Source organism: Pipra filicauda, unplaced genomic scaffold (assembly GCF_003945595.2).
Source record: "Pipra filicauda isolate LSUMZ 115617 unplaced genomic scaffold, ASM394559v2 scaffold42_size3861933_pilon, whole genome shotgun sequence".
NCBI lineage: Eukaryota > Metazoa > Chordata > Aves > Passeriformes > Pipridae > Pipra > Pipra filicauda.
This window is the reverse complement of record NW_024104565.1, coordinates 745,992-763,367: the sequence shown is the minus strand read 5'-3', so window position 1 is coordinate 763,367 and position 17,376 is coordinate 745,992. Positions and strand designations below refer to the sequence as shown.

The following is a 17,376-nucleotide window of genomic DNA, read 5'->3' as shown; positions in this document are numbered from 1 at the left end:
AAAAATTGAAAAAGGAAGAGGAAGAAGGTAAAAAAGGAAAAAATATTAAGAATCAGAAACAAGAATGGTTTAGTTACATATAAACCTTCCAGAAATTAAATTCTGATCCCTCAGAAGTGTGAACAGTTTTCACTGTATTCCTTCTACCGTATATACTGCTGCCTTGAACAACCCTTATATTAAATTTTTAAAAACAAAACTGATAAATATGTTAGTGTCTACAAATTATTTTAGAGATATAATAGAGATATTAAATTGCTAATTACTGGGTTTTTTTTAATTTGTTCACTATACCTGCAAGTCGTGTAGCTTTGCCTCTATGGTTTTGCTGTCCCCAGACCTGTCAGATGATTCTTTCACTGCAGCCTTCACACCAGAAAACCATTCCTGGAATTCTTGCACAGAATCTTATTTTATAAAAAAGTATAGAGAAGAGAATATTTTTGTGAGACACAGCATTATTCACAATACTATACAGTTGTTTTAAGCAACTCTTTTATCCTTCAGGAACAGTGTGTAAAAGCTAACAAGATAAATCTCGTTGTCTTCAATAACTATGGGGAGTGAGATTAATTTCACAAAAACGTAGATGTTTCCACTGTAAATATCCAAATTTGAATAGTCACACTAGGCTGCCCTTTGCAGTCAACAGGAAAAGATGGGCTTTTTCAGTTTATGATATGTCCTAATTTTATGCCAGATATAATCTAGATTATTATCTTAATAATATCTTAAAAAATAAGATTAAAAATTACTTATTTGTCTCCACTGACTATCCAATGAGCCCAGAAAATACTTCATATGGGTACTTTTACACTATAAACACCTCCATTTGGTTATATCTCTTTATGACAAATACACAAAAGTGTACTTACACAAAAGAAGTGAAGACTAAGAGTGAGGAAAGGCGCCTTTTCATGCATACTACATGGTTACATTGTTACATGCCTACTACATTATATATGCAATGGTTAAAGTTCAATTCTGTTTATGTCAAATGCTTTGTTTCACAGCCATTATCAGATGAACATTTGGTAACAGGACTTTTTGAAAGGCTCCATACAAAAAATAAAGTTGACATTGCAAGTGAAATCACTGGAGACTCTGGTAGACTCCAGAATGATTCATGGTTGTGGGCTAACAAGCCTGAAGACTCACAGAGAAAATGTTTTTCCAAGGACTCTTGCAGTCTGGCCTGTGTTCTGGAACAGAGCAGATTCACAGCTTCAAACTTCTTTATCAATAAAGTGACAGTGCCACCAAGAGTTTCCAGCTCTACAGAATGGTATTTGCGACACAGGCTGTTGAGGTTCTCACGCATTGAGTCAATGCTGCTTTGCTGAAGCTGAAGGTCTTTTTGTGTTTCCTGAAAATAAAGTTATAACATAAGTACAATATTTGTAAAGAAACAAAAGAACCCTCTTTTTCTCAAGCATTCTTCTCCTCCCATATATTCTTTCCTCCAAGTCCCAGACACAATGATGGATCACCTTTCCTGAATTTTCCAAGTGAGATGAATCCTTGAAATTAAAGAGCCACCATAGAAATGCAAAAAATGTTGTTTCTCAACAACATTTCTCTATTAGAAATAAATAAATTTCAAGGCATACTGAATAGCAGTAGCTATTTTGAGCAAAGTCTGAAAGTACATGTGATATGCAATATGACACTGGTATTTGGTGGGATTTCTGAATGATAGGGACTTTATATCTGACTTAAAAGGAACATTTGTCTGAAAATTAAATGTGAATTGGCTACTCTATCAACAATAACATGTCCTCACTCAGAAAAATCTCCGTATGATTTGTCATGTTATGATGTGCATAATTGAATGCAATCAAGAGAGCCTAGGTTGCAGACAAAAAAATTGCTATATATGAGGACTAAGGAGGACTTCTGATGTAGAAATTTGTGTTAAAATTGAGTTTGATTTTGCATCTTTTACTGTGATGAGTTGTAAGTTCATAACTTATATTGCAAGGGAGTCAATGGACTTGCAAATACCCTGGAGTAAAAACTAAGAAGTTCAATGTAACAAAAACACTTCTTGTCACAACGAAGTCCATATTATTCATTACAATCTTCTAAAAGATTTGTATAAAGTTGATAAATCAGAACTTTTGTTCATTGGTGGAACTACCTAAAAACTATCACTGTATTATTTGCTAATAATCTAGAAGCTGTGCAGGAGATACGTATTTTTTTACTAAATGAAAATTAAAGTACAATGCTCAACAACAGTTCTGATCAAAAAACCCAAAGATCACTACATAAGAAAAAGCATATTAATTTTCTTCAGCACCAACCTTTACTTTATTTAGAACTTCAGGGTCCAGTTTACGTGCACAGCTTAACAGCATCTCTTCCACTTGTGTTAACCAGTCTGTCATCTGACCAATCGACTTCTGTAACTCCATCTTCTGAGTACTGAAATCTTTCAGGGTCTCTTTTGCTGTCTCTGACATTTCTTTGGCATGTTCCAACTTCTGCCTCAAATCTGATTCTATAAACTAAAAACAAAATGTTAGGTATTAAAGCATTTAATAAAAAAACTTTTATTATGGTAAATGCTTATTGGCAAAATGGAAGGTAGGAAAGGGGCACACAATGATAATTTTTCTCTTTTTACAGCTGTAACTCGAGATACTTACATAAATAAAAAATGTCAACCATTTAGGATTCAGTCTTTAGATATACTGTAATCCAAAGAAGGGATACTGACTATAAAAAGCCAGACTGCAAACTGTTGAAGTTATTATCCAATTCTGAAAAATTAAACAGTTGATCTTTTTCCTTTACTAATTTGCCATATATACAGAACATGATGTAAATTCAACTAGCTCTATAAAAAAAAGATCAACTGGTGAATTTTAAGAGCAGAGAGGCCTAAAGTATCTCAGTGTAAGGCAGGTGAAAACTGAAGACAGTTCAAAAATAAGTTAGACTACTGCCCATTAACCTTTTTAAAGACAGCAATATGTGAAATTATAGTTCGATGTTAGCTGTGCACATATTACTAATAAAAGTAAATCAAATCAGCCATTAAAAGATACTATACATAAATCAGAATCACAGACTCATTAGGGGTGGAAGGGACCTCTGAAGATCATTTAATCCAACCCCCCTTGCCAAGGCAGGGTTACCTAGAGGAGGTGACACAGGGACTTCTCCATGTGAATTTTGAATGTCTCCAGAGAGGGAGACATTCAGTCTCCCTGGTCAGTCTGTTCCAGTGCTCTGCCATCCTCAGTGTAAAGAAATTCTTCCTCGTGTTGAGGTGGAACTTGTGCTTTAGTTTATGGCCATTGTTCCTCATCCTGTCACTGTGCACCACTGAAAAGAGTCTGGCACTATCCTCTTGGTACCTGCCTTTGAGATACTTAAATGCACTGATGAGATCCCCTTGTGGTCTTCTCTTCTCTAGACTAAACAGGCCCAACTCCCACAGTTTCTCCTCATGAGAGATGCTCTAGACCCCAAATCATCTTTGTGACTATCCACTGGATGTGGATCTCCAGTAGCTCTTTGTCTTTCATGTACTGAGGAGCCAAGAACTGGACACACAACGCCAGATGTGGCCTCACCAGGGCTGAGTAGAGGGGGAGGATCCCGTCCCTCAACCTGCTGGCCACACTCTTCACAACGAAAGGATACCCTTGGCTCTCCTGGACACAAGGGCACACTGCCAGCTCATAGTCAACCTGTCATTCACCAAGACTACCAAGACTCCTAAATGAGCACTTACTGAACATTCTTATGTTCTTAGTATATGAGATGATCATACTGTAGTTTACTTATTCAGCGCTTAATGTAGGCAAATAATTTGGGTATTTATGTTTTCTATGGATATTTATTTTATTCATTTATTTTTTTAGGTTTTATTTTCAAATTTGCATTTGTATATCAGCGAAAATTATTTTATTGTAGGTACGATCCACTTTTTTTAATTTATCATATTTAGTAGTTGGAAATAGGTTTGTGTTCATTAACATCAGTATTCTGCAAAATAATTTGCTCTCAGTTGCACTCTCTAAGTGGACAGATATTTATTATGAAACATATGATTAAACCTGAACTTCTCATGTAAAGTAAACAATTTGGGAGACAATAAACACTTCTATATTACTTGCACATCTTTATAATATAGAGTTCTTGACTACATCTAATTGGTAATTTAGGCTTATGTGTGTGGTCACAGCAAAATGTGGACAAGGTTTCAGTGTTATATTACATTCCACTAATATCTGATATGTCCAAGATATTTCCCTGCCTACTGAAATTGCAGAAGTCAGCTTATCTTTTAAAATTTCTGACATTAAAAGTTTATAATTTAAAATACCAATTTCTGTTGGAAATCAAACATACTTTGGTTTTATGACTTCCCTAGAACATAAAAAGTAAGTACCTAGCCAAAAGTTCAAAAGCTCATCTTCGTGTTTGTTATTTTTACCCCTCTCTTGTAAGAGCTAGTTCAGGGCACTAATTCCAGTCCACTAAAAAATGCCTTTGAGTTAACAAAGCAAATGAACATATTTTACTGCATTTTAATTTTTTCAAGCAGGCAAACTGTGTATGTACTCACATATGATATGGCTTAATGTTGTGCAGTGTAGAGAATATAATCTGTCTGTCTCATATGTATATATGTAATATAAACATTATAAACTGTGTCTTCTATTTCAATTTGTTAAAAAATACTTCGACAACTCTAATGTTCAATACTTTACAGCATATTTTTTATACAAAGAGCCCAAAGTTACCTAAAGAAATATGAACAAAGAATAGTTATGCTACAAATAAGTAATGCTGGATCTGTCACCTTGAAAGAAAAAGGCAGTGCAGGAGAAACAGAAATTTCAGGAGGAATGTCATCTCAGTTATTTGAGCACAATGTTTGATTACCAATATCTTTATTTTACCTGGAGATCTGCAGGAGGCTCTTCACTATGGGTCAGTTCTTTGAGTTCTGAAATTTTGGAAATAAGTTGCTCCAACTTCAGTTCTTTATCCTTGACTTCAGACTATAAAAGAGATGTGGTCAAACTTTCATACCAAAATACAAGAAGCTTTCAGACTTTCAGAAGGATGCTCCATCAGTTTCAAAAATGAAAGAAAATGTAAATGAAGTTTAGCAATAAGGGGAAAAACACTGTTGTTCAATTAGTTTTCTGCTCTAAAAATCTCCCATCTCTTTTTCTTTACTAGACTCAGTTCAAAGAAATTTTCCCCTCCTTTAAAAGAACCACACACATTATTAGCATTTAAAATGCCCTAACAGATTTAATTTGTTATAACTGGCAAAATAAAGATAGGAATGTCATTGTTTATTTGATTGAAAAAATCTTCTGAGGTTGTTAGATTCCACTTAATGGCATGCAGAGTATACTACTCGTGGTCTCTGATTTTTATTACAACTGAGCTCTTGGAAAAAAATTAGACACAGAAATAAATTTTAATATCAAAAGAAAATTTAAAAATGCACTGAAATATCTGGACCATGTATTTACTGTATTTGTAGATCCAAGTTATAAAGAAATATTCTACTTATTAAAAACATAATAGCAAAGCAAAGAGAATACCATAATTTGTAGTTCTGAAGTATCAGACAAGCAATTGGTGTGTCTAACCTATTACCCAAATTTGCTTTTCTAAAAAATTCGAGCAGATCACTCCAATTAAAAGATTGGACAGTGGATTTCAGGACTAAATTGCTGCATTTAACATCTGCCCTGAATGGCAGAAGTTCATGTGGCCTCAAAAGGACACTCAGGGGGTATTTTGTGTTAGGGAGGATATAATATTAGGTGACTAATCAAGAAAGTGGACAGTGAATTTGGCCATATAAAAAGTACACTGATTGTTTCTGTCCATGCTCATCTGTTTCTGGTTGCTGAAAGGGCAGGACCTTTCTGTTACCGAACTGCCTTTCCTCTTGCCTTTGCAAAACAAAGTGCAAAGAAAGTATTATGGATCATGCATTCTGTGACTGCAAATGTACACACAGTGCTCACACCTTCTGCTATTCTGGCCCTCCTGCAAATCAGGTACACCTGTTGTTTGGGTACTGTCTGCTTTTACTCCCAATCAGTTTTAACAGCGATGAATTTAGGTTATCTGATTGCTACATAATTATAAAGGCATTAGATAAAGCTTGTCCTGAGGAAAATAATACTTTATTAACATTTTATATTATATCATACTAATTGAATGTGTTCACTGTGCATCTTCTTAAGGACATCATTTATTTCAAATGAAGTAGAATATGGCTCATTCTATGATTGATTTGATTTACATTTTAAGCCAATAGAGTCAGAATGCATCCTGAACACTGGCTAGATTTCTAAAACAGTTTAACACTATCTAGAAAAAAAGTCATCATCTAACTGAAATTATTAGAACCTGACATTAAAATTTGCCTTCTAGCACACCTTTTTTTATTGTCTGGAAAATCTACTTTCTTAGATAAGATTTTAGAAACTACTATTTTTTTATTAAATTCAGCTGAAGTTGTCTAAAATTTCCATTAGTTTCTACTGGAACAGAGTTCAGTCTAGAACCAAATATAACTCCTAGAACCAAAATAACTATGGAGTTTAGATTTAGTAAGATGTGCCATTCTTGTTTCTGTCAGAAGCAAACACCTTCAAAACAAAGGACTGGAATGCCCTCAGCTGGCTGTTGGGTTAGTGGTACCACCACTTGAACAGAGAACACAATGGTCTACAACAGCACAGTCTTATCTATGTGCCTCACATTGAGATTTTGGTCCAGAACATTTTTATCACTGATTTATGGATAAGAACCTGGAAGTCTTTCAGGAGGACCTCCATTCTCTGACTGTTACTGAAGTTGTTGATGCCTTCATTCAGTTGAGAAATGTACTTATTAGACCAGCCATCTAATTCATCTCCAGTTTTCAGGATGTCATCCCATAGGGACATGCTTATACTGAGTCGGTCGATATTATCTTCAATTCTTTCCGACACCTTTTAGGAGAGAAGAATGTATCAGTACCATTCACAAACTAATTTTAGATTTCTTGACTTTGCAGCCAGTTATAAGACAAATGCATCAAAAATAATTAGTAAGCCTGGGTGAAATAATTTTATTAGATTTAGTTCTAAGTTTTGTATTCTAATTTCAACTTATTTACCCAGATCATAAAATTAACAAAAAACATACCTGTTTCTAAATATTTGTACATTTTTACTGGGAGAGAGTTTTATATTCAAATAAACTTTATATTTTAAAACCCCCTACATTTATCTTTCTTATGTAGTGTAGGAATTTGCTAATAAAGCAGTATAAATATGAAAATATAAAATATTACGAATAAATTCTTTACTATAAGGGTGGTGAGACACTGCAACAGGTTGTCCAGAACAGCTGCAGATGACCCATCCCTGGAAATGTTCAAGGTCAGGTTGGATAGGGCTTTGAGCAATCTGGTCTAGTGGAAGGTGTCCCTGCCCATGGCAAGGGAGCTGGAACTAGTTGATCTTTAAGGTCCCTTCCAACCCAAACCAATCTGTGATTCTATGACTAGCTTTTATATTATGTTTCTCTGCTATAATATTTTCTTTCTCAATGTATTCATATCTTTTATGTTGTAGCTTAATGTAATTTATTGCCTAATTTATTTAGTTCAATTTACTTTAATAAAGTAATGCTGGTATACATTAGGTGTGAATCCAATCCAAATTTAATCTCAGAACTATGCACTGAGCAAATTTATACTAGTAACATTCATACATTTTTATAAGACATCATTTAAAATATATCAAATTGATGTCACAACTTTATGAGTACAATGGATGCCAAATTCCTGTGATTAAACCTTTGAGATATACTTCAAAGTAAATTTTACTAAACAATTGCACTCTAAGGTCCTAGGAAAATACAAATATTGTAACCTTAGCCAAACATAAAAACTATATGGAGCATATAAACATCAGACTCTTACATCTAGCCATTTGTCCACCATAGAGTTCATATCTGTTTTCACCGCAGTGGAGTCGCAGTTATGCACTCTTTTCAATTCCGCTAACAAATGTTTCCCTTTATTAGTGAAAGTATCCAGGTCTTTTTGTTTATCACTCAGATCATTCTTGGCAGCTTCATGCTGTGGACATAAATATTTGCTTGTTTAATGAAACCATGAAGAAAGAAAGAAAAATCCAGTTCTCCAGATACTCATCCCTAGCCCTGTGTTATGGATTTGACAATTCTCATTCAGCAAACCATTTAACTGTTCCACAAAAGATGGAGCAACTCACATGATCTTCTCATGAGCATAATCATATAGTTTGATTTTTTTTAATAAATAAAGTCTTCATCATTGACTAACCACTTCTGGAATTACAGCAGGGTAAACAGAGGGTGTTGCAAATTAAATATAGAATTAGAAAATTCTAGATATTCTAGAGAACACTAGATATCCTGGAATCTCTAGATTCCAGATATTCTAGAACCAGATATTACTAGATACTCTGGAAAATGAAAGTACAGATGTGCTCAGAAAGGAATTAGACAAAATCTTCAGGACTACTAAATTTGCAATCCTAGGCATAGGGAAATCTGTAAAACACTCTCACTGAAAAGAAATATTTATTGCACTCCAATTCCTTCAGGCCACTGTTGTAGCATGGAATTCTCTGCAGCCCAAGTCTCAAAGGAGAGGAATTATGTGGAAGTTACATGAATTTCTTTGTTAGACTGATGAGCTCTCTTCTGGTTTTCTGTTCTACTTAAGATGTCTATTAGAAAGAGGCCATAAATATGCACAGTTTAGAATGAGGTTTGTACCGATCTGACTGAAAGATTTTTAAACAAGAGCTCAATAGGCTTCCAAATGAAATTTCCCTCCAAAAGAACAGAAAGAATTCAACTCAGAACTGTTTATCCTGACAGGTTGTTGAACATCAGAATTTAGAATTTTCGAAATATGATCCAGTGAAATGAATGGAATGTAGGGATCCAAATTCCTTATCTCTGCTCAATGGACAGTACCCCATGGCATAAGTCCTCTGAGGGAAAGAGACACATAAAAATTGCACACATCTGAAATTTGTGCAATTCATGTTCTTTTGTGGCATTTTATCTATTTCAAAAATTACCCAATATAGAAAAACATTAAAATATGTTGACTGGAACTATCCTTTCATAATCAACATATTTTATATAAAGAGCTTTCCATAATTTTCCACTTACGTTTTCCATATAAATTACCATTTTGCACTTACAGGTGTTAAAATCAAAACTAGCAACAATGAAAATACACAGGAATGGATCTCACCAAAATGCTGAAAGGACTATATTCTTTCCTCACCAGAATCAGTAAAATTTAAACCCTGACAAATGTCAGTGTGACAAGATTTGACAGTAAATTCAAGGAACTTTAAACACAAGTCAAGGGTACCTTTCAAACAAAACAAAAAAATCCATCTGATTCAAAAATCATTTATATCCTTCAAAGGAAAATATATGTAATTACCTTTGATAATGTTCGCCTGACATCTTCATGATCCTTCCAAATGGATTTGATCACAGAAGCACTGTTAGCACTCTCTATGACTTTCATTACTGTTGACTTCAAGCTCTGATATTCCTTCATCAGATCAATAAGAATGCAGGACTGCTCCTTTCTGTAGTGTGAAAAGGCTGTGTTAGTACCACTTATTATCATGTTTCTAAAGGATAGAGAACATGACAGCAATTCACACAGGAAAACAAGGATGCAGTGCTAAACATGATTTGGGCAGCCAAGAAACTCCTAATATTTTGGTTTTACAAATCACTGTGGATCTTGAAATCACAAAACATCTCACTGAAGAGACAGTATGTGAATCACATCTCATATATATCAGATATCGAAGCAACTGATTTCAGCAAAAAAAAAACCCCTGAAACTGGAATTCAAACTTCTCAGTTCCTAAGTTAAGCATCTTTTTGATTGGAAAGCATATTAAAATGATGCTCATTTTTTGAAAACTTGTTTAATACGGAGTGTTTTTTTAGTTAAAAAGAAGCAAAAATAAAGACTAAAGCACGCAAGTAAAGTCTGCCTATTTTGTCCTTCAATTGTCACATGTGTGCTTTTGGGACTAAAACATTACATTGAACTTACCCGTCATTTTACAGAAAATGGATTAACTGTCTGCTAAGGACAGGTCTAATGTTTTTTTTTCCATTCCCTCTCCAGAAAAGCCTATTTATGCTCAAGCAATGGACAGAAGAAAAAAAACCTATTCAATCCACTCCTGGTGTTTATACCGAAGAGAGAGAAGGAAGACTAATACTTTGAATATGTTTAGTTGTAGAACAGTGTCAGCGAAAGAAATTCAGGAAACATGACATTGACAAAAAAGAGGAGTAATAGCTTTAGGAGCTGACTCTTCTATGAATGCTCCAAAGAGCTCTCCAAAATAAGCAGATTCAGGAGGGTCTAAAATTTTGTCTATATGAGAGAGAAAACACTGTTAGTTTTCTTTAAAGATGATCAAGAGGCAGTTAAGACAAAGAAAATGGTATGATAAAACTTTCTTCAGTTTTTTTATCTCCTTTTTATCAACTTTAATTGATAAAACTGATCATCTGATCATATATCATGCATAATCAGTGTAACTGATTATATACTAATGATTATTATGAGCCTAGTCTCTTGGGCAGACAGAAAGACTTCAATCTAAAAATTATTTAGGACCACTGAATATAGAATTGTCAGAAACATATATCCAATAGAGACTGAAAATATGTGCTAGAGGGAGAATATGTGCCAGCTAGAGTGATAATCAAATCTCAGAGGAGATTTTTTTACCTTTCAGAAGAGTAAACAATAACAGGCGATAACATGTATGTGTATCTGCAAGTCCTGTACTGAGAACATATATATGGCTTTATTAATACTTTGAGTACAGCTGGTACAAATATTCTTCTTTACAAGATGTTTTTATCTACAAGCCTTGGTTTTTATTGTGACTAATATAGCAAGAAGATATGACATGTAATAACTGTGTCTCTTCCCCCATCCTCTCTTTTGGCATCTTAAGCTAAAGATTTACTTACTTTTCATGTATAACTTTCTTGGTGTCCTTCCACAGAGATTCTAAGCAATTTATCTCTTTGTCAGTCTCGGGAGCAAGTGTGATATCTTTTTGGGTTATTTGTTTTGCTTTGCCCATGAGCCACTGGAGTTCGTGCTGGTGAGAATTCAGTTCTTCATCTAACTGGTTAAAGATCCTTAATCTGCAAATTAAAAAGCAGATTTCAAATTTATTCATCTTTACTTTTTTTGTAAGAGAAAGAAGGAAGAAGAAAGAGTGAAACAGTTGCTGTTAGAGTTATTGTGCATAAAGCTCCCTTTTTCTAACATTTTCTACAGTATCTTCAAAAAACAAAGTGTTATCTGAGTTTTTTTCTGCTACCAGGAGACTCAGAATATGATTTTTCTGATACATATTCAACTATACAATCACAGACATATACATGCACCTTCACCTCACACAGTCACTTGGAAATATACTCAGATATTTAGATTAATACTTTATTATAGTAAGTGTTTGCAATTCTTTCATCACAGTCTTCAGTTCTGTAAGAGTAGAGATAGTCATGTTATGTGGGATTTCTAATAGCTGTTTAGACCTTAGATTCATTCAGACAAAATATATTTTTCAGACACAGACTTTCATTAGTGTTCTTTCAATATAAAAGATTAGGACTTCCTAAATGTTTTGTGCATGTTCTCCCTCCATCCAAATAGCTCCCTTACTTACAAATTTTTATTAAGTAGATACATATGTTTGGAGTACCCAAGCAGAAAACACACATATGCCTCCAACGCATCATGAAAGGTTTAGAGACTGCAAGAAAGAGTGGAAGTGCCAATGTTTTTACCTTTGCTGGAGGGCTTGTATTGTTGCCTCCTTCAGGCCCTCCTTGTCAGCCTTTTCCTCAATATCTTCAATACTCTTCAGTAACTGTTCTTTACGTTCCTTGAAAGATCTTTGCAAGGCTCCAAGTGCTTCTGCCTCACTTTGTTTGGTTCCCAGCAGGTTTTGAACTGTCTCCAGTTCCACACACAGATTATCCACCATCGTCCTGCAGGAGGTCCTCTGCCCAGAAATGCTGTGTTTCAGATGATATTGAGCCTTAGTAAGGGAACCATCCAAACTGATGGCAACAGATTCCAACTTGTTAAGATCTTGAATAACACCATTGAGTTCTTTCTCCAGTAATTCAGATTTGGCTTTATCTATATTCCCTGTTTTCTCCACTGTCTGCTTCAGCTGGTGGAGCACTCCTGATGCAGCCCTTTGGAGCTCTAGGAAAACTCGCAGCTGATCCAGAGTCTCTTGTCTTTGGCTAGTTATTTGACTTGCCTCCTGGAAGATCTGAAAGCAATCTTCAGTCTTTCCCTGCAATGTCTGCTGGTCCTCTGGGCTGCTGAAAGAACACAATTTATCTACATGTTCCTTCAAACTTTGTAACTGCTGTTTCTTACTTTCAACTTCCATTGAGTGGTTCTATGGGAAAGAAAGAAAAGGGGGCTTAGTTTCTTCTTCCAATCAAGAGCTTAGGAAACATTTTAGTACTAAATTTAGGAGTGAAACAAGTACTACCGAGGGGTTTCCAGTAGGAATAATTCAGTGTTACAATTTTGCTTTAAACTTGTCAAATAACAGAAATCTGTATGTGACTGCAAGAGCATACTGGTCTTCAAACAAATAAATTGCTTGCTAATTTTAGATGGGTATTTAGCTGAATGCACTGTACAATTCCTCTGTCTTTAATATTTACATCCAAAAGTTTACCTTATTGTGAGATGCAGCTAGTTGTTGATCAGCTGTGTTTATCTCTGAAGTGGCTTGTAGTTCAGCAAGAAATTGCTTAATCCAGTCTGAAAACATGAGCAGGAGCTCATCAAACTGCCCATGCTCAGCAACAAGAGATTGAAGGAAGTTGATCCTATAGAATGTCAGATGTAAATATGAAAGCACTTGATGTAAATTAATCACTACCTGTAATCAAAACTACAGCTGACTGGTCAGCATTAAAATCAATGCCAGATGCAAGGAAAGAAAGAAATGTCAATTTTTTTTGAGAATGTGATTACTCCTGTGTTGATTTCTTAACTGGGGAATAACAAAACATCTGAAAGCACATTTGGCTCTTCCCTGTTTACATGGTTTCATTTAGATCAACTGTTAGAAGTGCCCCAAACAATCAAGGTACATTCTTCACCTTTTCTTCATGGGGCTAGTCCCATCAGAAAGAACAGTGAAATATTTAATTAAACATTGAATTAAAGCTTAACTTTAATTTTCAGACAGAGCAATTCTGTTTGCCCTACCATCTGCAACACTGAATATAAAGTGAGAGTCTTATGAATTTGCGCAGGGAGTGAGGAACTGCATGCTCAACTTTCACTGAAGTAAGTGAGGATCAAGTCTGCTCAGAGGAACACAATTCAAAGGAAGGATGTGTCCAGACGGAGTACTCAGCAGAACTGTTTCTAAACCTTGACCTTAAAAAAGACCTTGCAATTTGCCTTCTCATTTCTCTTAGAAATTTCTCTACCTAATTTTCAACATATAGATCATTATATTGTAAAACAATCATACTGATAATAGTAGATTATGTCATTGATCAGGATTTATTATTTAAGCTACATTAAAAATAGCAAAATACATGTGTTCATCATGAAATGGATTGAAATCTAAATATATGATAACATATAGTTTCAAAAAAAGAGACAGTTTTCCTGAGCTTATCATGAGCCAGGAGCCTAACAACTGACCATTTATGGCAAATAAAAGCTTCAAAGGGGGTTAAAGAATACAATAGTATGGCTTTGTACAAGATAAAGCATATAACTGAAAAAATAAAGAGTAGGTATTAAGAGATTTTGGAAGTTACCTGGGAAATTTTAACCGAGGAAATGCAACATTACCTTCATTTCCTGCCCTGCACTCCTTCAAACAGAACTCTTTTACCAAAAAAATAGGGAGAGCGTATGTCAAAAAAGACAGCATCATAAAAGCGTGGGATTCGCAATCCCCCATTCCTGGGAGTTCAGGGTTCAGTATCGATCCTAAACCTTTGTTTTCCTAATGGTAATATGTAAAAAACATGTTTTGGGATTGGGATTCCTCATCTGGATATTGCTTACTTTACATGTAAAAAACACTCTGAAGCACAAACCTTTTATCAACAGTTTGTGGTAAAGCTTTCCACCTCTCATCCAGCTCTTCAAATTTTTCTTTCATTGTTTTCACACACTGTTTCGAAGCTGTTGGAAATAGCGACTCATTTAACTGTAATAGGCTGTCATAGACTGAAGCATGGGACACAATATCTGCTTGCAAATCCTGGGAAAACAGTGGACGGTAAAACCTTTAGATTAAGAAGAGCATCGCATTATGCAAAATAACAAAAATAATAAAAAGATAGCTACAGATTTCCAGTACAGTACTTTTGAAAGAAGTAAGTGAGCATAGTCAAATTCTTGGAGGAGCAGAGGTCTATTAGGACAAGCATGTACTCAACACCTCTCAGACAGATAAATCTGCAACAGTAGAGATTCATAAAAGTTGGGTTTTTTGCCTTTAGGACAAAGTGTGATCTTTCCATATGGCTCTACTGTATGATGACAGTGGCTAAAATCAAGACCACATTTTGCAGCATATTTCATGTGCAGTAATAGAATTGTAAGGAAATGTTGCAAATTGGCTCATAAAACATCCACAAAACTCCAAAAAAAAAAAGCAAAGCAAAAGAGCTTTGCTTTTCTTCAGTAATATTTAAAACTGAAATTATGGACTACTTGGCTTCATGGAAGGTATAAAAGATGCTACATTTGGCCAAATGCTTCATATTATTCTAAAAACAAATGGCAACAAATCCAAGGAAATTTAGAACAGGATGAAAGTCCTGTGTTTTTTTTAAAAAATCAGAAATCAGAATTTCTTTGTGATTTCAAAAACTCTGAGTATTTTTTCATCTGAGCAACTTTTCTCACATTCAAAAAAAAAATCAAACAAACGTAATATTGACTAACAAAGGAATTTCTCTAGAGAATGGATCCTCTGGCAAGCAGACCCTTGTTCTTCATTGACAGATAATAGGATACATCAGAGCATTTTTCTTTTTTCTTGAGCTGGCATATTATAGTTAGAAGTAACATTCTTCCTGTGATTCTTGTCTTTGAGAAATAACAACAGTGATAAAGTAATATTTTCTAGGACATTTCCAACGCCCAGAATCAAGTGACTTGTCAGACTGTAACTGAGCAAGTCCATCCTTCAAAAGACACAGAAATACACCAGAAAATGTAGGGGGACAATATTTCAGTTGAAACATACCTGCAGGGACTGCAGTTCATTTTCCAGCTTAACTCTATCAGCAGAAACATACTGCTCTGAAGGCTGGGCTGTAGCTTCACACCCCTCCAACCAGGCCAGGAAGGCAGGGAGCTCCTTCTCCTGCCTAACAAAATCACAACACAGGTTACCAAGTCATCCCCTCACTCCCACAGTGACCACAGTCTCTGTGTCCATCATAACAGATGTGAGAGTTTACTCACTTCTGCCACTGAGCCAGAAGAGTCTCTAATAAGGTCTGTTTCTCTTTAACATTTTCTAGCACTTTTTCATATTTCTGCTGTAATGCTGCAACCTCCTGAGCAGCTTGTTCTTTGTTGGCCACCTTACGGACACTGGCTGAGAGAGAGGCCAGAGTGCTGCTCAGTTTTTCCACTGTATGACAAAGGTCCTAATGAACATGTAAAAGAAGTCACATACATAAAAAACAGAGTTATTAACAACAGCGGGAAAAATTCTGTACTCCTACTCATAAGTTTGAAGCAATGCTACATCCATCAGATCATGAAGTCACTGCTTAGCTAACATATTGCTCGGGTCTATCTCATATACATGTGTTCCAAGCATACCAATGAACTAGCTTGTGGTGGGGAAGACTTTCCTAAAACAGTGCTAAAGAAAAAGCTTGGCAACAACAGAGTCAGATCTGAATGGGCATGCAACAAAACATCATCCATGTAGCACAGAGGTCTACATTCAGAAAAGAGCTCCAAATTCCTTAACAACTGTCTAAGAGTTGCTTTAATTTATATCCAGTAAACACAAAACCGCACTCCAACATGTGAGGACTACCAGACTTGCAGTCTATGTCATGCCACAGGAGAAGTAAGGAACAGTTACTAGAAACTTCTGTCAGTATCAGCTAAAGTTATTTTTTATACAAATGGCACCTGATGCTGACTAGACTTTGGGGTTTTGCCATTTCTAGGAAGTTGGGAAACTTGTCCATATGAAAATGATTGAAATGTAGCACAATGAGTTACAAAAGCACAAAATGAAACAGATTTAAGACCACTAAAGTTCCAATTCACAGGTATGCAATAGTAACAACAAAAGTAATAGTTATAAATACAAGAAATCATATATAGGAGGAAATGTGAATTATACAGGAAAAAAGCTGCTGATAATTTCCCATTAAGGCATTTAATCATCATGATCCCCTAGGCAGAACAAGACTTTACAATAGTGTACTCAGTATATTCATAATGTTTAAAAGCCAATAACAAGGGTGACTAAAAGTGCATTCTGAATAAATTCTCCATATATAAAGTACTTTTCCTCAACAAGTATAAAGTTTGTTTGAAGCAGACAGGTCAGGTCTCCCTTGCATATAGCCTTTGCAAGTAGTTATCACTAAGCTCAGAAGAAATTACATTTATTTTACGGCAAGAACAATCTGAGTAAAATTTTTTATAATAATTTCTTAGAAAAAAAGGCAATGATTATTGTGGGAAGAACACATCAGAACTTATAGACAAAAATACTACACCAAATTCCCTGAGATTAGGGATCATTTATAGTTTGAATATGAATCCAATATTAGTTTTCCTTTTGTAATGGACTGAACCAAATGTCCAAACAGCCATGGTTTCTGGATCACAGATGAAAGTTTGTCAGTTGAAACTCTGTCCAGTCTCCGCATTGTCCAAGAAAAACTACTTCTAAGGATATATTTTTTAAATCACAGAGTTACCTATACCAAGATCCAAGTTTCATGAAAGTCTTAGAGGAAAAATATCTAACAGAATTGTTTATTATCTTTTATTTTTCATAATGTTTTAGATGCATGAAGTTAAAAACAGTAACCTGAAGGATTAAGTCATACTTTTAGGCTTTACTTTCTCTAGACTGGGGAAGAAACTCTCCAGGCCTGTCTGAAATGGTGACAAGAAATAACTGAGGAAGTACTTAAGCCTTCCCTAACTCAGGCAGGCAGCCCTTGCCTCCTTCTGCCTCCACCCTGGACTGTGTGGCATCAGGCAGCCCCCAGTCTGAAGGT

At 35.2% G+C, this 17,376-nt stretch overlaps 1 protein-coding gene across 21 annotated transcripts in view; it reads right to left on the bottom strand.

Annotated features, from left to right (window-relative positions):
* Window positions 1-17,376, bottom strand: part of SYNE1 (spectrin repeat containing nuclear envelope protein 1) — a 306,594-nt gene that overhangs the window by 168,511 nt on the left and 120,707 nt on the right. For all 21 annotated transcript variants that reach the window (XM_039385717.1, XM_039385719.1, XM_039385731.1 and 18 more), the window contains 13 exons: window positions 15,581-15,768; window positions 15,360-15,483; window positions 14,200-14,366; window positions 12,810-12,963; window positions 11,893-12,521; window positions 11,065-11,244; window positions 9,494-9,644; window positions 7,964-8,122; window positions 6,804-6,986; window positions 4,920-5,021; window positions 2,307-2,510; window positions 1,159-1,366; window positions 295-407 (listed from right to left, as the gene is read on the bottom strand). In XM_039385717.1, the coding sequence (XP_039241651.1) occupies window positions 295-407; window positions 1,159-1,366; window positions 2,307-2,510; window positions 4,920-5,021; window positions 6,804-6,986; window positions 7,964-8,122; window positions 9,494-9,644; window positions 11,065-11,244; window positions 11,893-12,521; window positions 12,810-12,963; window positions 14,200-14,366; window positions 15,360-15,483; window positions 15,581-15,768 (2,562 nt within the window). The remainder of the gene's footprint in view (window positions 1-294; window positions 408-1,158; window positions 1,367-2,306; window positions 2,511-4,919; window positions 5,022-6,803; window positions 6,987-7,963; window positions 8,123-9,493; window positions 9,645-11,064; window positions 11,245-11,892; window positions 12,522-12,809; window positions 12,964-14,199; window positions 14,367-15,359; window positions 15,484-15,580; window positions 15,769-17,376) is intronic.